Source organism: Xenopus tropicalis, chromosome 7 (assembly GCF_000004195.4).
Source record: "Xenopus tropicalis strain Nigerian chromosome 7, UCB_Xtro_10.0, whole genome shotgun sequence".
In the NCBI taxonomy this organism is placed as follows: domain Eukaryota; kingdom Metazoa; phylum Chordata; class Amphibia; order Anura; family Pipidae; genus Xenopus; species Xenopus tropicalis.
Window position 1 is genome coordinate 9976366 of NC_030683.2, and position 20062 is coordinate 9996427.

Below are 20062 nucleotides of genomic sequence, written 5' to 3' on the forward strand. Positions count from 1 at the left end.
AGTATTGTCTATGGCAGGGGATTTTCTGGAGTTCAGTAGCCGTGACAAGTAGCTGCTACTAATAGCTCTGTGTGTCTTCACCCTAAAGCTGGGCTTTCAGGGGTAAGAAAATAGCCAAAATGTCACCCTAGCTGGCTGAGCCGCCCCTCCCCCCCCCCCAGTACCAGGTATCCCTACAGATTGGAATGGCTGATACAGTCTGATAAAGTGCAACATGTGATTAAATGGTTATTGTCTATCATGTCACAGGAGTCAGTTCTCCCCCAGCTGGCTTGCAACATTTTTTTGAAGGAGTGCAGAGACTCTACACAGGCAGACATACTGCTTGTAACAGCAACTGCACAACTTCAAAAAACACATTGAAACATCTAAATTTTCTTTAATTGTCTAAATGTTCATACTTCAAATTGATTAGGTTTGCCGTACACATACATTCACATGGATTCTCAATTAGAAAGTACGCATAACTTTACTAGTGCTGTTGCCCACAGCAACAACATTTCGTTCAATTTAATAAGTTGCCAATAAGTTGCCACGGAGGATTGGACAGGTAAGCTTTAACACCAGCATTAGAAAAGTAACCGTTAGTTATAGGCATTTGGAGTCTGCGTTTTAGCGCAAAGTATAAGAAACCATTGCCTCATATCCCAAAACGCCCTACTGCAAGATGTCCGACATACGCTTTAGCGTACTACCCACGTCTCTTATATTGGCTTCTTTGTCCCGCCCACTCAGCTGCGCGGCTATTTGTTCTTAGTCCCGCCAATCACCCTCTTCCTGTTGCTTCGTGATTGGTAGGTTCATCCATCGCAAACCCCGCCTCACGTTATTACTAAAAAAACTACGTGCTCGCTAAGTGGCTGGTCGTTTCCTTGACGTTCCCTCGAGGTCTGCTGCGATTGGTGGAATTTTGGCGGGAGGAGCGAGTTTGAAGTAAAGCGCTCACTTTCTGCGTCTGCGTTTGTTTGCTCGGTGGGCCGCTGGCGTTCGCTCTGCCGAGAGGCTAAGGGGGTTCTGTGTGGGGAGTTTGTAAGGTAAGAGGGTTTCTGGGGAGGGCACTATCGGACCTGTTGGGCAGCCATGTTTAGTAGGAAGGTGGCCTTCCAGCTGTTACTAACTTACAGCTCCCAGCACCCTCCTGCACAACAGCAGCTTTTGGCTAATACTGGGGATGGAGAGTAGGATAAAAACTGCTGTATGACTGTCTCCTTTATACTAAAGCTCCATATGGTGCTCTGTCTCTTTAAATGGGATGCCCCCCCCCCCTAAATTAACTGATACAATAATGTAGGCCCTTTATTATGTTTTTCATTTAGCTTTCAAGTTTGGATTTATAGCCTCAGTCTGGTTGTGAGGGCCCAGTGGCAACAGGGCAATAGTAGCCTTGCAATGCATCTGTTTGCCTGCTGTTGGCCACTGACCCCCTGGTAGCATTCATTGCAAACTAGAAAGGAAGCCGAAGGGTGAAGGCACACGGAGCTACTTAGTAGCAGCTACTTTGCACGGCTATTGAACGCCAGAAAATATCCTGCCATAGACAATACTGAGAATTGCCTCTGCTAAATCACACATAGAGACAGTTATCAGTAAATGATCAGCACTGTCTGTATCTGTAGTCACAACAAGTAGCTGCTACTAGTAGCTCTGTGTGTCTTCACCCTTACAGATGCAAGAGAGGCATCTTGCTGCCCTCCTCCAGCCCTGGCCCCCCCATGAAACTCCTGTACATTGCCTAGGGTTCTGCTGATCAGGCCCTCCTCCAGCCCTGGGCCCCCCCATGAAACTCCTGTACATTGCCTAGGGTTCTGCTGATCAGGCCCCCCTCCAGCCCTGCCCCCCCCCCCCATGAAATTCCTGTACATTGCCTAGGGTTCTGCTGATCAGGCCCTCCTCCAGCCCTGGCCCCCCCATGAAATGCCTGTACATTGCCTAGGGTTCTGCTGATCAGGCCCTCCTCCAGCCCTGCCCCCCCCATGAAACTCCTGTACATTGCCTAGGGTTCTGCTGATCAGGCCCTCCTCCAGCCCTGGCCCCCCCATGAAACTCCTGTACATTGCCTAGGGTTCTGCTGATCAGGCCCTCCTCCAGCCCTGGCCCCCCATGAAATGCCTGTACATTGCCTAGGGTTCTGCTGATCAGGCCCCCCTCCAGCCCTGCCCCCCCATGAAATCCCATTGCTAGGGTTCTGCTGATCAGGCCCTCCTCCAGCCCTGGCCCCCCATGAAATGCCTGTACATTGCCTAGGGTTCTGCTGATCAGGCCCCCCTCCAGCCCTGGCGCCCCCCCCCCATGAAACTCCTGTACATTGCCTAGGGTTCTGCTGATCAGGCCCTCCTCCAGCCCTGGCCCCCCATGAAATGCCTGTACATTGCCTAGGGTTCTGCTGATCAGGCCCTCCTCCAGCCCTGGCCCCCCCATGAAATGCCTGTACATTGCCTAGGGTTCTGCTGATCTGGATAAAAGTTGTCCTGAGTTCACAGTAAATAACTAAGTCTAATAAGTAATTGACACTCTTGGGCTTTTGGTCTCTTGGGGTCATGTCTTTACTGCTGGTTTGTCTGAAGAAACTCGTTTGTCTGATTGCGTTTATCCCTTTTGTAGGCTCTCACCATGACGTTTCACTTTCACATCCCTCTGGCCTTCAGGGATCTCCTTAAGAGCGGGGGCATTGGGCAGTATGTGGTACAAGAAGTCCTGCCAGTGCGGCAGCTGGATGCTCAGTTTGACGGTGAGTAATGGAGATCACGTAGTTCCCTTAAGGTGTGTTGGCAGATCATTCTGTAGTGGGGTGTAAGCTGGAGGAGCATGGTAAATCAGTGCCCAGTCTTCATCTAAACACATACTCGTTGCTGTGTTCTTTCTCCCATGTTTTTCTGAATGTTCTGTTTTTGTTTCAGCCTTCCAGTCCTCCTTCCGCACAGAAGGTCCCCTTTGCATCCTACAGCACTTTGATACTCTGTATAGCATACTGCAGTAAGTTTTGAGTACCTTGTTCCACGTTTGTTTTTATTTTATTTAATTATGCCTCTTCCTGAAACACCACAGTGAAACGTGCATCTACAATAAAGATATCCCCATAGGCTTTAGCGTGTTGGCAAGCTGCTTTGCAACTTATATCCCATCATAATATACATTTCTTGCGTATGGGAAATGTTAAAATATGTGGTAAAACACTAGATGTTTCTAAAGCTCCGGTCTCCTCTAATGTTGGTGACCTAAATATACATACATGGCATGAAAATTGCTCTATGAAAACTGTTCTTCCCAAGTGATGAACCAAGGCAAATCTGACTCTCCCTTCTGAGTGTGACCTCTAGCCTTCACTCTTGGTCTGTAATCTTGGTGGCTGCTGAGAAGCTTCTCACTGTTGCTGTAAGGGCAGACCAATAGCAGTGCTCAATGCGTGGCCCACAACTGATTTAATATCTGTGCGTACGAGCGACCGTGCAGATCTCAGCTGGGCCTACATGATGGTGTAAGAGGGAAGGATGCAGAACAGAGGTCATTGCTCTAATAGGGAGAGGTACACATGACAGTGCATCTTTGGTAATCTGATGGGCAATCAGGGAGTGGCACTTAGAGTATACTCCTGTCATTGCAGAGTGTAAGCTCTTTTGGGCAGGGCTCCCTTCACCTCCTGTATCGGTTACTGATTGCTTTATATGTTACTCTGTATGTCCAATGTATGTAACCCACTTATTGTACAGCTTTATAAATAAATGTTAATAATAATTGCTGTTGATACATTGAGTGAAAGCTTGTATTGTCGGTAAGAGAAGGTGGTTTTTTTTTTTTTCATATTAGCTTTTCTTATTTCTTGCAGCCATTTCCGGTCGCTGGACACTGCAATTAAAGAGCGTGTTCTTGAGCTGATGGTCAAAGGTATAAGCATTATTTTGGGTTAAACGGGTTGTTCACCTTTTTGAGTTAACTTTTAGTATGATGTAGAGCGTAATATTCTGAGGCAATCTGCCTTCCTTTTTTTACTTGTAGTTTTTTGTTTTTTATGTTTCAGTTTTTGTTCAGCAGCTTTCCAGCTTGGAGTTTCAGCAGCTGTTTGGTTGCTAAATTACCTTAGCAACCAGGGTGTGGTTTGAATGATAGACTGATATATGAATAGGAGAGGATCAGACTAGAAAAAACATGTAATATAAAGTAACCATTAAATTGTTTGGCTCAGGGGTCAGTGACCCCAATTAGAAAGCTGCAGAGCTAGACGCAGGTGGCAAATTAACCAAAAAAAAGTATGAAAAACAAATGAAAACTATTTGAAAAGTTGCTTAGAATACTTACTACACCTAACTTTTTAAGGTGAACCGCCCCTTTAAGCAGTGCTTCTGCAGCTTTCCATATCCAGCACCAGTAGGAATTGCTAGTTAGTGCTGTGATCCCCCTGTGCTCTTAGTGCTATGGTGCAAATGGAAATATGCTGGTTTTGTGTGATCCTTTGAGCCCTCATTTTGTTTTATGTTTAAGTAGTTGTAACAGATTCATTTGTATATAAGGGGTAGTGTACTTGGATCAGGGAAGACATATTTTTGTATACAAATAGATCTAGGTACATCTAGCCTTACTAGTGATCCGGTAGAAGGTCCAGGTTACTCATGTGGCAATTTGTCATGGTGGCATTTTCTTTCGTTAAATTTTGTTAAACTTTTATACATTCAACTTGAAAAATCTGTACAAGCGGTGTTTAAAGCAGTCTTGTCTGTGTCTCTCCCCATGATACAAGCTACTATTGCAATGGCATGGTCACAGATTAATTGAGCAAACTAGGATGAGAAAATGAACGCAAGGGTGTCGGTGCATTGTCTGGAAGTGGACAGAATGTGCATTTTATTTATTTGTCTTTCTGTCTGATCCCACAGTGGCATCGCGGCATGCAAGTGAACTTCCTGCGATACTGGAGGATCTTAATCTGTCAGCACCTCAGCGCGCTGCCCATCTTAATGCACTAAAGATGAACTGCTTCATCCTCACACAGCTAGTGGAAGCCTTTGAGGCAGAAACATACAAGGCCTCGCTGGGAAATGTAGAGCCAAGTGGCAAGGTAAAAAGCTAAATTCATTCATGTTCAACAGGAGTCTGTTATAACCAGCGAGAAGAGTTACATAATGAAACAAAGTGCAGAGGCTGAAGTCAGTCTGGAGTAAATGCTTCCTTCAGGGGCCACAGTCCTTGTTGGCTGCCCATAGGAGTCAGTGGAGTGTTACAAGGCCTTGCTTATGTCAGTGGTAGAAGTACTAAGCGGTATGTGTTTAATTACTCAAGGGGTTGTTTGTAGTTTCACTAATGGTCCAGTGCAGTGCTGTCCAACTGGCGGCCCGCGGGCCGCATGCGGCCCGCGACCCCCCTCTGTGTGGCCCCCCACCTGTCTGGCTGCTTTGATGGCTTACTCTTGTGTAAGCTTTAAATGGTATCGGTACTGTGATTAACTGCCCCCCCTGCATGGTTCTCAGATTCAGGCTGTAATCCCCCTGTATTGTTTAAATATGTAATCCCCTGTGTTGTTCACACCTTTTAATCTCTGCATTGTTCACCCCCTGCAGTGTTCACACCACATTGTTCCCCTGTTCACACCTCAGTAGCAGTAGAAACCCACAAATAATCCCTGCACACTACAAAAAGAACATATACTGAGGTGGTACTTTAATTAAAAAGTTTTTTAATATATAGTTATTGTGCAGACTGTAGGAGCAGTGCCAGCATTGTGTCACTGTAGGCTGCCTGTGTGTGCCATACACACAGGCATCATAGGGCAAGCAGAGTATGCCACACACAGGCAGGGTAGGGAAGGCAGAGTATGGCACACACAGGCCAAGTATGGCACAAACCAGCCAAGAATGGCAAACACAATGAAAGTATGGCACACGCAGGCAGTGTAGGGCAGGCAGAGTATGGCACACACAGGCAGGGTAGGGCAGGCAGAGTATGACACACACAGGCCAAGTATGGCACAAACCAGTCAAGAATGGCACACACAGTGAAAGTATGGCACACAGGCAGGGTAGGGAAGGCAGAGTATGGCACACACAGGCAGGGTAGGGAAGGCAGAGTATGGCACACACAGGCAGGGTAGGGCAGGCAGAGTATGGCAGGTTTTTGCTGTACTACAACCATTAATATGGGTATGGTCATGTGATAACATGGGTGTGGTTTCAAGTGGGTGCAGTTTCAAAAAGGGGAGTGGTCAAAACTGGCTTCCATTATCGGCCCTCCACCACGTAGGTCGGAAAAATTCCGGCCCTCAGTACAACAGAAGTTGGACAGCACTGGTCCAGTGTATTTACTTTAATGAGTTCTTTCCTGTTATCTAGGGGAAGAAGGCTAAATCCAAATCAGAAGGCTTCTCTTGGGAGGCTGAACGAGAGAGCATTTTGCAAGCACTCACACACCTTTTGCAGCTTGAGATTCGACGTCTCTGGAGCATGTCTGTCGTGGAGGAAGAGTTTGTCAGGTCAGCTTCCATTACCTTGTGTCTGTTATCTGCAGCATTTTGCACTCCGTTCTTGCTAAGTTCTTGCTCCTTCCTCTCTAATGTGGATATGACTCTTGCTCTCGGTCTGTAATCTTGGCATCTGTGGAGCAGTTTTTCTCAGTTGCTGTAAGGCCAGACCCACACTAGCAAGTATTGCTGGTTTCCCTTGACAACTCATCTGCCCACCACAGTGAGTGGGCAGAAACCAAGGGCACCTACATTTTGCACTAATGAATAGAAGAAAAATCCATTCACTGGAGAGCAATGAAGTGAAATGTTAATGGCAATAACTGTTTCATTGCTGTGTAATGGCTGCAATATCTACAAGAGGCAAAATCCATTGAATCCATAAACATCCATAGAATGAAGCTGTGGCCTCTGTTGGGTAGATTATAATTTTTGCATTTAACGTGAAGTCTTTTCCATTAAGCGTCTTGACCTGTTGATGCATCCTTTATTTTAATTGTCAAGAAAAGCTCAAAATTGGTCAGTGTAATCTTCTTCTAGGGCTTGAGCTGTTGCATGTAACAGGGTCTGCTCTTTCCTCAGCATGGTGACTGGTTGTTGCTATAAGATGATGGAGAATCCAAACATAGTAGCGGCAAAGAACAAGAGTACGCGGGAAGCCTTGGGTCATCTCCTTGGTGTTACTGTGAAACGATATAACCACATGCTAAGTAAGTCTGGGTATTTTGCAAAAAAGAACAAGGAGGATAAGGGAGTACTTGAGAGGTCGTGGGGGGCGTTAAGACTTGTAGTTCCCAGTAGACTAACATAATAATTATCGGCTATCTGAAGCTTCTCTCTGGGTACTTGTATAGCCTTGTAAAGCTTCCCCCACTGTTGCCACGTGATGAGTCCAAGGCGAATGTGACTCCTTGTCTTCTGGATGTGATCTCTGGCCTTTTCCCTCGGTCTGTAATCTTGGTGGCTGTGTAGAAGTCTATCGCTGTTGCTGTAAGGCCAGACCAACATTACCTCGATTAGAGGGGGTCTCCCACAATGTGACATTGCTCTGCCCACCAGAGTATGTGTTGGCAGAGTCCTAGGGAGACCTACATCCACTGGGATACCTGGAAGGGAATGGCTTCGAGGCTACATCCTAATAGAGGTTACAAGGCGACATGAGCACAAGTCTTTGGTAATCTGATGGCAAGTGGGAAACAGATGAAGTAATAAAAATGTGTAATTGTCCGTTTCCTAATTCTTTCTCACGGGACCTAAATAAAATGTGGGATGTTGCCTATTGTAGCAGGACATGTTGTCCGTGGGAATCTAATTGGGTGTTTTATCTCTTTACCACCCTCTCTCTTTGCATAAGGTTTTTCTATTCTTGACTTTGATTCACTTTCTGTTAGGTGCCAGCGTGAAAGTAATCCAGCTTTTGCAGCATTTTGAACACCTGCCTTCAGTTCTGGTTCATGCTGTCAGTCTGTGGGCCACAGAGTACGGCATGAAACCTGTCATTGGTGAGATCATGAGGTGAGACGGCTGTCCATTGCACACAGTTTGGGCTTCTAATTGTCATACAGTGAAGTCGATGAAGCCTTCAAGTGTATGGTGGCCATAAAAAGCATTTGCAGGCCTGCAGTTAGTCCTGCCCATAACTATAAGGTATATAGTGTTGAAAAAAGACCAGAGTCCATCAAGTTCAACCCTTCCAAGTAAACCCAGCACCCACATCCTATACTTACCAATCTATACACTCACATACATAAACTATATATACAACCACTAATACTAACTGTAGATATTAGTATCACAATAGCCTTGGATACTCTGCTTGTTGAAGAACTCATCCAGGCCCCTCTTATAGGCATTAACAGAATCTACCATTACGGCATCACTAGGAAGGGCATTCCCCAACATCACTGGGAAAAACCACCTACGATGCTTCAAATGGAAGCTCCGTTCTTCTAATCTAAAGGGAGGGGGGGCCCTCTGGTGCCTTGTTTTTTTTAACATTTGTGTTAAGAATGTTTGTCCCCCATCTCCTTTTCTCAGGGAAATTGGGCAGAAATGCTCACAGGATCTCTCCCGAGAATCTTCTGGCTTCAAGGCCTTCGCTACCTTTTTAACAGAGTTGGCTGAACGAATCCCAGCAATCATGATGCCCAGTATCAGTGTCCTGCTGGATTACTTGGATGGGGAGGTGAGAGCCACTAGGCAAAAAAGTAGATGTTGTATAGGAAGAGGTCAGTTTTGACCCAGTGCTTTAATAAAATGTAAATATATGTTTTCGATACATTGTTCCCATTCTGGGCAGGGTGCCAGTATTTATCCATAAGTAGAGCAGACATGATTGGCGTTTACATTAGTCTTAATCACATTGCTTATATAGCTTTAATTTTTTTTTTTTTTAAATCACGCCTCCCTCTTCCCCCAGAACTACATGATGAGGAATGCAGTGCTAACCGTAATGGGAGAGATGGTGTTACGGGTACTGAGTGGGGATCAGTTGGAGGAAGCAGAAAAGAGCACGCGAGATCAGTTTCTGGATACCCTGCAGGAACATATACACGACGTGAACACTTATGTGCGCTGCTGCGTCCTTCAGATTTACAACCGCGTTGTGCAGGAAAAGGTACAGTCATTTGTATTTAGCTTGGTCTCTAATAACCCGGTGTGTATCCTGTGCAGCAGTCTTCTACTTTATCCCTCTGTTTTTTTTTAAACTTATTGGTTGTAACTTGACTTTCTGCTCCAGGCTCTTCCACTGACTCGCTTCCAGTCTGTAGTCACCCTGGTTGTTGGGCGTTTGTTTGACAAGTCTGTAAACGTTTGCAAGAATGCCATCCAGCTCCTGGCATCTTTCCTGGCAAACAATCCTTTTACATGCAAGGTGAGCCTCTTATTGAAAGTGTCAATTCCTGTTTACTTCACTTAAATTAATGACTCAGTGTGGCATTCTGTAAAATTGCTGGAGTGTTGTGTGCGACCTTGTGGTTTCATGTACTTTGCTTATTGCAGCTGAGCAGCATTGACCTGAAGGAACCCCTAGAGAAAGAAACCAAGAAACTGAAAGAGATGAGGGAAAAATACCAAGGTCCTAAACCAGGTATGACTTGTTATTAGTATTATCATTCCTAATACTGGGCCGGCGTATTCCAGAGCACATTACTAAGAATATATATATATCGCATTATTCCCTGCCCTGTGAGTGTGTGGTAGGAACAGCAGTACCCTAATAAAACCTATAAAAGCACTGGCTTAACATACAAGCTTTTTGCTTATAGTACCCTGGCCGAAATCAAACAAAGTGCTGCCCTTATACATGTATATAAGTGCCAGCAGTGAGGGGCAAAATAAGATTTAATAGGTGTTTTAAGTGATCCCAAATAAGATGGCATTTTGTCCTTTTGGTTTTCTCGTAGCACGTTTCCAATGTATTTATTTTGTACCTGCAGCTGTGGTCATTTCCCCAGAAGAAGAATGGGAAGCCATGTTGCCTGAGGTGCAGGAAGCTTTTAACGTTGTGCAGCAGGAAAGTAAAGAAGAGGCTGATGATGATGCCCAAGATGAGGTGGAATCTTCTCAACAGCTGCGTGAGCAAATCCTGCTCTTGCTTCGTAAAACAAGCTACAAGTGAGAGAAGGATATTGTATTCAGGTTGCATTGTGTTTCTCCGGTTCAGTGTAACTCAACAGAACCCATCTCTTGCTTTGTGCAGAAATGCCATCCGTCTGGCACAGGAAGGAATAGAGCGCTTCCAAGAGGATCCTCTCTTCTCTGAAGGGGAGTCAGAGGAGGAATCTGTGCTTGCCATTTTGGAAAAGATATTCACAGGTATTGGCTTTACATGCCTAATGCAGTTATTGCTCTGATCATGCACTGCTGTGGCAGGCAAGGGGATATTCACAGGCTGTTTACAGCTGCAGGAAGCCATACCCAATACAGGCACATATATTTAATGTATTGTAGTTTAAAGAAGTGTTGAGTTCCCTTGTTCTGATTGCAGGAAAGGAGGCAGGCTCTGAACAACCAGCAACCACAGATCAAGATGATGCTCCTGTCAAACCTACCTCTGATGAAGAGCAGCCCTCAGCGGAAGTGCAACAGTCCGACCTGGGCAAGCAAGAGATGTTGGTTCAGTACCTGTCGGATGCCCACCATTTTGCTGTGAAAATAGAAGAAGCGATTGATGTCATTAGTAAAATGATGTATGAAACTGCTGTGTCAGGTAATGCATAAACTACTATAGAAGTTTGTTCTAAACTTGTACCATAATGGATATCCTATACGGGAAAGCAGCAACTGATAACTACCGTGTTTACTGTGTGTGGGAATCTGTTATAACATGGCAGATATCTGGTCATTTTTAACCAAAATTGCCAAATCCTGTTAACTTTTTGCTTTTAACCCACTCGTTTCTGTGTCTTTTGTATCTTAGTGGTGCAGGAAGTCATTGAGTTCTTTGTGACCGTGTCCCAGTTTGGAGTCTCCCAAGCTCTGCTTGGCGTACGTCGCATGCTACCCCTGGTCTGGTCCAAAGAGCCAGGAGTTCGCGAGGCTGTACTTAGTGCCTATCGACGATTGTACCTCACCTCGAATGGGGAGTCGGAGAGGTAACTGCTTTGTTTTGCCTTTCTCCAACACATAATGGATGGTGCATTTTTTTTTTAATATGGCTAAATATAGGGGGCCTCAATATTTTTTGCATGAACTGAAGGTCCTCAATGTCCTTCTGGTTTGTGCTTTAGTGCAGGGTGATACGTATGCTGGCATAGTTACAGGCTGTGCAAACAATTTAATAGGGTCCTTGCTGCAGGTATGCCTGTGGAATCCATAGTTATCCCCCCTATTCATGCCATTTCATGCCCCTTTGCCTACCTTTTTTTAAAGGACATCCTTTTTATAGTCTAGCGTAGGATTCTCATAAGATCTGATTGGGATGTGGCTGCTAGTTTGAGATTAATATAGTTTGGCAAGAGTAATCCTACAATTTCAGACAGTAACACTATAGAAGTAGGGCAGTATGGTAAATATATTCACCTATGGTCACCTCTTAATCTCCAACAAATACAAAGGGAAATAAGTGTATAGTGGCACTTTTACAAGGTATTGGCTCTTCAGTGCAGTATTTGTTTCTGTCCATGCAAGCAGGCTGTGACTAAACAGACCAGCATGCATTCTGCCCATTTTGATGATCCCTTTGCAAGATATAGATAATCAAAATGCTTTTAAGACCCCTATTACATAGTTACGTAGTTACATAGGGTTGAAAAAAGACCAGTGTCCATCAAGTTGAACCCATCCAAGTAAACCCAGCACACCTAACCCACACCTACCAATCTATACACTCACATACATAAACTATATATACAACCACTAGTACTAACTGTAGGTATTAGTAACACAATAGCCTTGGATATTCTGCTTGATCAAGAACTCATCCAGGCCCCTCTTAAAGGCATTAACAGAGTCTGCCATTACCCCATCTCTAGGAAGGGCATTCCCCAACCTCACTGCCCTCACTGTGAAAAACCACCTACGCTGCTTCAAATGGAAGCTCTGTTCCTCTAATCTAAAGGGGTGACCTCTGGTGCGCTGATTGTTTTTATGGGAAAAAAGAACATCCCCCAACTGCCTATAATCCCCTCTAATGTACTTGTACAGAGTAATCATGTCCCCTCGCAAGCGCCTCTTTTCCAGAGAGAACAACCCCAACCTCGACAGTCTCACCTCATAGTTTAACCCTTCCATCCCCTTTACCAGTTTAGTTGCAGTCTCTGCACTCTCTCCAGCTCATTAATATCCTTCTTAAGGACTGGAGCCCAAAACTGCACTGCATACTCAAGGTGAGACCTATTGATCGTTTGACGTTTTCCTTACATATTTCTTGGTACAGGTATGGGACCTACTATCCACAATGCTCGGGACCTGGGGTTTTCTGGATAAGGGATCTTTCTGTAATTTGGATCTCCATAACTTAAGTCTGCTAAAAATCATTTAAATATTGAATAAACCCAATAGGCTTGTTCTGCCTCCAATAAGGATTAATTCTATCTTAGTTGGGATCAAGTACAAGGTACTGTTTTATTATTACAGGGAAAAAGGAAATCATTTTTAAAAATTAGAATTATTTGCTTGTAATGGAGTCTATGGGAAATGGCCTTTGTGTAATTTGGAACTTTCTGGATAATGGGTTTCCGGATAAGGGATCCCATACCTGTACTAGTTTTGGCCCCCTGAAGAGTTGCCCACCCCTCCCAGAAAAGCAGTGCTTTGTGATTGTGAAGTTTATTGCTTCTTGTTTCACCTTTTTTATAGGGTTAAAGCTCAGGCCTTGGTTCGGAATCTCTCTCTGCTCATGGTAGATTCCTCCGCAGGAATATTGCAGTGCCTGGAGGAAATTGTGAGTACTTAATCCATCCAGGAATGTCTGGCAAGAGCGCTACACCTTGAGCATACAGCTAGATTGCACTTTTATTGCAATAAATTAACACCTCTGTGCATTTGGCTCATACCTGCCATTATACATCTGTCCCATATCCAATTTGGGCATAAACTATAAAAACCTGTAGTGCAACAGTTATTTTTTCACTCATTTGTTTATATGGACAGATTGTTGGTGGTAAACAGCTGTGTACTTGCTAGAACTTACAAAGCACATTTCACTATTATTGTGCCTAACTTGTTGCTTTAATCTTAGGTCTCAGAATTTATACAGAAAGGAGATATACACCCTACTGTAATACAGTTACTTTGGGAAAAGTTTACCCAGAAGTCTCCTTCCTCTGCCTTGGAGCGAAGGGCAGCAATTATGCTGCTGGGCATGATGACAAAGTAAGATATTGAGAAATACAGACTTTATTATTATTATTATTATACTCTAACCAACATCTAAATCCATTTAGTTCTCCATATTAGGGTCTCTTCCATATTAATGTCTCTGGGCTTTACCCTTAAAGTTTTGATGCCTTTGCTTTGTGCTGCCTTACAAGGAGTATCCTATGCTACTTCCCGCTTTGTATGTGGCTTTGTCTCCTTATCACAAATTGTTCCTTCAGTATATTAATGGCTGTCTGTTTTAACATGATGCTGTCTTTCTTTGCTCTGTTAGGGGGCAACCAGAGATTGTAATGAGCAACCTGGACACTCTGGTGACTGTGGGACTTGGGGAACAAGTGCAGGAGGATTATCAGTTGGCTCAGGAAGTGTGTAACTGCATTCTAAAGATCACAGACAGCCAAAAGGTAAGATGGGGGGGGATGCAAGGTGTTTCCATTTACTTGGCATTTTCATTGGTACTTAATGGAGACTGTTTGCTTTAATATCTTGCAGCCATCTCTGGGCAAGAGCACCGAGCCTTTCCGGCTCCCAAAAGATCACTCTCTATTTGTGCATCTGACAGAGGCTGTTGCCGGAGGTAAGTGTACAGTGTCGGTGCTTCCTCAGTTGTACAAGCCTCTGGGTTGTCAGGGTTATTCTATAGACTGTTATATATTAAAACCATTTTCTTTGTATGTGTTAATTTTTGCCTTTAGGAAGTATTTGCCCGATGCTTTTATATAACCTGTCTGATTCCCCCCCCATGTTCCTCTGAGGGGACGGCCATATTTGTGCAGCAGGAGCCCATTAGCATTAGAAGCTATAACTGCCAGGCTGAGAAGGGACAGCCTATTCTAAACATCTTTCCAGTTGGTCTTCATTTTTTTTCTTGTCATTTTTGTTCTCTGCCTTTTTCTTCTAACTCTTTGGAGCTTTCAGATGGGGGTCTAAACCTATTGCTTATTGATGCTACAGTTTCTTGGGTTTTTTTATTGTTCCTTTTTTATAACTTGATTTTCTATTCAGGTCTTGTCCTATTCATATACCATCCTCTCATTCATACTGCTCCCTGGTTGCTAAGGTAATTTGTACCCTAGCAACCAGGTGCCAGCTGCTGCACAAAAAGTGAAAACTAAACCTACAAATAATAACATAATAACAAATGAAGATACTTCACTACTAGCTGGTAGTGAGTTTAGTTGATTGGGCATCTCTGCTTTTGTATAATGTAGGAATAGGCCTGTCAGGGCTGCACTGGCTTCCCTTCAAAGAGACAGCAGTGAGGTTGGTGTATGAGCTTGGAGAGGAACCAGAGGAAATCTGTTCAGAGATTCTGCTGCGCTGCAGCCACAAAGTCCTGGATGGGCACCAAACGCAGGATGAAGGTAAGGGCCTGTAACAGGAAGGGCATCCATTCTTTATTGACTGCACGATAATGCTCAGAGAATCAATGCAGCCTTTCATGGCAACAACCACAACAACATGCAGAGTATATGGACAATGGCAGCTAACACAAGCCTTATTGATTTATTTCTAAAAATACCGAAGCTAATCTTGAAGGCTTAAGTCATTGGAATGTGTCAAAGGCAGAGAAAAGGGAACCTGAGAGGAGCAGTATAGTCATTTATCAATATCAGAGCAGCAAATAAGGCTTTTTTTTTTTTTCATAATTGAGGAATACATAATGTTTGCATTAAATGGGGCAAAATCTGAAAATGTTACCCCGGATGCAGAATATTGAAGCCCCTGTTTGGCTCGGCAGTGGATTATGTAAGAGCACAGAAATTTGCAAAAAACTTTATATATTCTCCCAATGTGTTAATTTTCAGCAGGAATCTAAAGGGACCTCCCTTGTGAAACATTTTCTGCCATATGGCAGTTTGTCCACTGGAGGGCAGTGTTTAGTCCAGACTGCTGCTGTGTGGTTTCTTCAGTGAAGTTAGCAGACTTATGTGCCAACTTCAATTCTGTTTTTGCCTGACTGTATGTAATACACTGAAATGTTCGGTAAAGTAAACCCATTTATTGTGAGCACAGAACAATTATGAGCCTGAGGCTAGCAGCAAACAAAGTATTAGTCCATGAACTCCAGGCCAAGTCTGCATGGGAGACTTGTATTCATTCGTTAAACCTGCAGCCCATATGTCCTTATAAGGCTTTTTGGGCTATTCTTCCTCTTTAGTGATTAGTGCTTTGGCTGGGTCTCAAGTAGGACTTTTTGAATTTACAGCTTGGCTGGACTAATTGAAATCTGTGCTAAAGGGTAGAGCCTGTGGTCCTAGATCCCTAGGGCAGTAATATATTGATTTTACTGGTGCTTTCCTGTAGCTCCCACCTTGCCTGCCTACCTCCTCACACACTTGTTGTCCCTGGCTGGAGATGTGGCGTTACAACAAGTGGTCCATTTGGAACGGGCAGTCAGCTCTGAGCTCAGACGGAGGAGAGTCTTAAAAGAGGAGCAAGAGGCTGAGAAAGTGGGCAAGCAAAGGAAGAGCAAGGTAAGTTTCCATACAGTGGGTGCTAGTGGTACCAAATACACTGCATTGTGTGCAGAATGGTATGTTCCATGTGGGTTTCTATGTATGAGAGCTCGGTGCTCCCTGGGGGTGTCTCTGGGTACATTAGGTAAGATCTGCTTATAGTCGGTGCAGAGATGGATCATTCAGGAAGAGTTTCTTCATCCCATTTATTTTGACTGTATATCAGTGTGATGGTTCCCTCTATCCCAGGCAAATGAGAGCACAATGGAGGAAGAGCTGGGGCTTGTTGGGGCTTCTGCAGATGATATTGAAGCTGAACTGATAAGGAAGATTTGTGACACAGAGCTGCTTGGGGGTGAGTAAGTCATGGGGATTCTCTCTTACTGTTATACATTCACACCTCTGTAACCACTGCAAAGCCGAAAGAATGGAATCCATTTTCTTCTAACATTGTCCCATAACAGAACAGCAGTACCTGTCTGCCTTCCTGCCTCTGATCCTGAGGATCTGTAACAACCCTGGGAGATACAATGATCCTGACCTCTGTACTGTAGCTACCCTCGCCCTTGCCAAATTCATGATGATCAGGTAATTTCCTTTTTAATGTAACTTCCTTTGGGGCAAACCGCAGCACAAAGAAGGGCTTTCAGCTTTGTCCGCAGTGTCTTTAATGGCTGGCTTCCCATTTTGTGTTTTTAGCTCCGATTTTTGTGACACTCACTTGCGGCTGCTCTTTACTCTACTGGAGAAATCGCCTCTTCCGAGCGTTCGATCCAACATCATGATTGCTCTGGGGGATCTCAGTATACGATTCCCCAATCTCATAGAACCATGGACCCCAAATTTGTATGCCAGGTAAGCACCATACATCCACTGGAAAAAATCTTGGGGGGTCATTTGTACCAGGGCAGTAAATCATGGCAACCAATCAGGCTGGAAAAATCTTGCACCTGGGCAGTAACCAACCAGTGGTTAATTTGTCCACTGCTTATAAATGAGCCCCATTAAATTTTATATCTTGATATGTCCTGTTTTATCCACATATCCCATACTATGTTTGTATTAGAACATACAGATGGGTAAAGTGACTGGTCCAGGCTGTGGCTGGTTGTAGGGGTAACCGCTGCTTATGAATAACCCCTAAATTACAGCAGCAGGGTCTGTAAGCCTAAACCTCTGCTCATTTGTTGAATCAGACTGAGGGATCCATCCCGTGAAGTGCGGAAGACGGCTGGTCTGGTAATGACCCATCTCATTCTCAAGGACATGGTGAAGGTGAAAGGGCAAGTCAGTGAAATGGCTGTGCTGCTCATTGAGTCGGACCAAGAAATCGCTGCACTGGCCAGAAATTTCTTCAATGAATTGTCCAACAAGGTAAGGACCAGCACCAATGGAACATTGAGGTGAACTAGGAGTCTCTTCATTCTAATATGTTTAATTTTGTGACTTTTGTGTGCCCACAGGGAAATGCTGTGTATAACCTTTTGCCAGACATAATAAGCCGACTCTCTGACCCAGACTGTGGCGTTGAGGAAGAAGCTTTCCAGACCATTATGAAGTAAGAGGCAAACATACTACTGTACGGGGAACTATCTTGCTCCCAATATGGCTGTTACACAGCCACAAGCAACTGTAATACTCATTTGCCTAGGAAGCTGGTAACGAGATGCACATCCAAATACTTTGTACAAAAATCTCATACAAGGTGGCTTTAGTGTGATGTGTGTGCCCGAGGCAGTGTTCCAATGTTTCCATTTACTGAAGTGGCCCTGGCATCCATTGCCTGTAATGTTCTGCCAGTGTTTGGGCAAAGCAGTGCTACTGTGCAGAATGGCAAGCCTCAGGGGCTTACCGTAATTACGGAGGAAGCTGACCCTGTGGTCCCAGTGAGGCTCTAGTTAGTGAGCCATTTTAATATATCCTAATAGAATAGCTCAACTTAACAATATTTTGGGCCCTATATTCCATTTGCTGTGGGGCCCAGTAACATCTAGTTATGCCACTACTCAGGGCCCCAGTACGCGGCCAAACTTGGTCGCTTAAACCAACAGTTTCTAATTTAGTGGAGTCTTTAAGTGAATGGAGGTAAAGAAAAAATCGCCTTACTTTTTTTACTTATGGAGCTGGACACTGGCTACAGAGTGTGGTAGCATATATGAGCCAGGCCTAATGGCTAACACTTTATACCTAAATGATCTGCAATGGCACAGGCAATATATGATCTACATACAGGCTGTTTGGGGGCACCCAGGGGCTGTGCAGATTGTGCTGTAGAGCTGCAGAGAGCCAAGTTAGCATTAAATGCCCTTCTAAAGGCTATTAAAATAGTTTGAATATCCATTCACTATCTGTATGTGCTAGCATTAAGAGAGATGCAGGTGTTTATTTTGGACACAATGTTATATAAAGGAATAAGCTGTATGGTGCGCATAGCTTTGCTGCACCACTCATACAACCCCCCCATCCCTTCCCAGTCACATAAATAGAAAATGTGGATGCTGGCGCTGTCAGGGATAAAGCCCTTGGGAGGCCATAGCTTTGCTGAAAGAATTGTGGGTAAAGATGTGCAAATGGATCCACATGTCCTTCCTGGCAGCTCTGTACCTGATGGTTTCATTGCACGGATATAGCTGTGTGTGTTGTGATCTGTGCAATCCTAATGCTGCTTCAGTAAAGGTCTGTACTTAGTTGGCTGTTTCCATCACTATTCTGTGTTTATGCCTCATTATCCCTTCTAGGCAGCTCCTCTCTTACATCACCAAGGACAAGCAAACGGAAAGCCTTGTTGAGAAAATGTGCCACCGATTCCGCACCGCCAGGTACAGAGGCCCCCCTGCACTCGGCAGGATTTTATTTCTACTTCCGCTTTAGTTGCAAATGTGTTTTTCCCTTGTAAAGTAAACTTGTGCCCGTCACCCTCACAGGACCGAGCGGCAATGGCGGGACCTGGCGCACTGTCTGGCCCTCCTGCCTTTCTCAGAGAAGGGCCTGCGTAAGATGCAAGATTGCTTTGATTGTTATGGGGACAAACTGAGTGACGATGCCGTGTACAACTCCTTCCTAAGCACCGTGGCAAAGATGCGCAGAGGGGCCAAGCCGGAGCTTAAGGTAAGAGGGTGACTGGCAGAGGGACACTGGGGGGGGGGGGGGGGTAGGTAAAGGCTCTGATACACCTAATCTGTACAGAGATATTGTTCTGCTGATTGGGAAAAACCCATTATTGTCTGCCTCTGACTTATAGGGCCATGTCTCCTCTGCCCCTTAGACTGGCAGTCATTCAGCTCCTCTCAACTTGTTCCATGTAAAGTGATTGGTTCTGAGACTTTTGTAAAGTCCCTTTGCTTCCTATGGGCTGTGCAGAAGGGTTTCAAATCCCAGAATCCATCACTTCGGCAGGGAGAGGGATGGAATGAGTATGTGTAGGTTGTCCCCTTCCATCCCTCCCGATTTATAGATCTCTCCAACTTTGCTTCCCCCCCCACCTTTAGGCTCTGATTGATGAGTTTGAACAGAAACTGAACAGGTGCCACAATAAGGGCCTGGAGAACATGGGCGTCCCTGAAGAGCCAAATCCAGAATGTGATCAGCAGCCCCCAAAATGTAAGCTTGTTTCCTATTGGTACAACTGTCTGCCCCATGACTTTATATGGCTCGGCAAGGTGCCTAACCTTGGGTGCCCCAAATATAGAGACCCTGCTGAGATCAGTGAAACTTATTATTGAATCTGATTCCATACGTTTTATATATTATGTCTGCACAGCCAAGCGGCCCCCCCTCACTTGTATGAACAGTGTGAAAAAAGGAAAACCTGAAAATGAATTCCAGACTCCCAAACCCCAAGCATCTCGGAAAAGTCGCCGAAAGGTGGCTGTGACTTTCTCAAGTGACGAGGAATCCGGTAAGAATGTCCTGGCGCTTTAAGTGATCTTTATCTTTATTAATGGGGCGGATGTGTAACATCTGTATCTCTATGGCAGATCTGGAGGCTGAGCTGAGTGAAGCAGAGACGCCCAAGAATCCAACGCCCATCAGACGCACTTGTACCCGAACCCGCGCTAAATGATCATGTGGGGAAACCACACCGAGCAACTTCTATTTCTGTCTCTAAAGAGTTTGTGGAACTTTTTTTTAAATGTTTGTGACCCACCTGGTGGCTGTTTTTAGCTTTTATGTAAATCACAAAGTTGTATTTTTATTGTCTAAGACTTTTTAACCTGTTTTGTAATATTAAACCCTTAATAATTTTATAACCAACGTCTCTTGAGTTTCAACTTCTAATTGATTAAAATGTACTGTTGCTCTGCCCCGGGTAAAAGTTGTGTGTCTATAGTAT

The 20062-nt window shown here is 44.5% G+C and overlaps 1 protein-coding gene and 2 non-coding genes across 3 annotated transcripts; all 3 read left to right on the forward strand.

The window, feature by feature from the left end:
• Positions 1-867: 867 nt before the first annotated feature.
• On the forward strand, positions 868-19979 carry ncapd2 (non-SMC condensin I complex subunit D2). The gene is made up of 32 exons (XM_002941686.5): positions 868-1034; positions 2602-2728; positions 2898-2973; positions 3824-3882; positions 4869-5050; positions 6318-6457; positions 7028-7155; positions 7837-7960; positions 8483-8630; positions 8865-9062; positions 9186-9320; positions 9449-9536; positions 9886-10063; positions 10149-10264; positions 10437-10658; positions 10869-11043; positions 12749-12833; positions 13131-13264; positions 13542-13674; positions 13763-13847; positions 14482-14634; positions 15578-15747; positions 15979-16084; positions 16194-16317; positions 16429-16584; positions 16926-17103; positions 17193-17287; positions 18468-18548; positions 18654-18837; positions 19218-19329; positions 19490-19627; positions 19707-19979. The coding sequence occupies exons 2-32, from the start codon at positions 2611-2613 to the stop codon at positions 19790-19792; spliced, it is 4107 nt and encodes a 1368-aa protein (XP_002941732.2). The 5' UTR covers positions 868-1034; positions 2602-2610; the 3' UTR covers positions 19793-19979.
• On the forward strand, positions 3264-3560 carry LOC116412531. Its single transcript, XR_004223775.1, has one exon. It is a non-coding gene; the product is annotated as a small nucleolar RNA U85 (small nucleolar RNA).
• Positions 7324-7633, forward strand: LOC116412530. Its single transcript, XR_004223774.1, has one exon. It is a non-coding gene; the product is annotated as a small nucleolar RNA U85 (small nucleolar RNA).
• Positions 19980-20062: the final 83 nt, after the last annotated feature.

Excerpts from the sequence above, each read along its gene's own strand:
- ncapd2 (XM_002941686.5), top strand. The coding sequence starts at position 2,611 with ATGACGTTTCACTTTCACATCCCTCTGGCCTTCAGGGATCTCCTTAAG. Across the intron at positions 9,063-9,185 it reads ACCGCGTTGTGCAGGAAAAG|GCTCTTCCACTGACTCGCTT; the intron begins GTACAGTCATTT and ends TTTCTGCTCCAG. Across the intron at positions 10,659-10,868 it reads GTATGAAACTGCTGTGTCAG|TGGTGCAGGAAGTCATTGAG; the intron begins GTAATGCATAAA and ends TTTGTATCTTAG.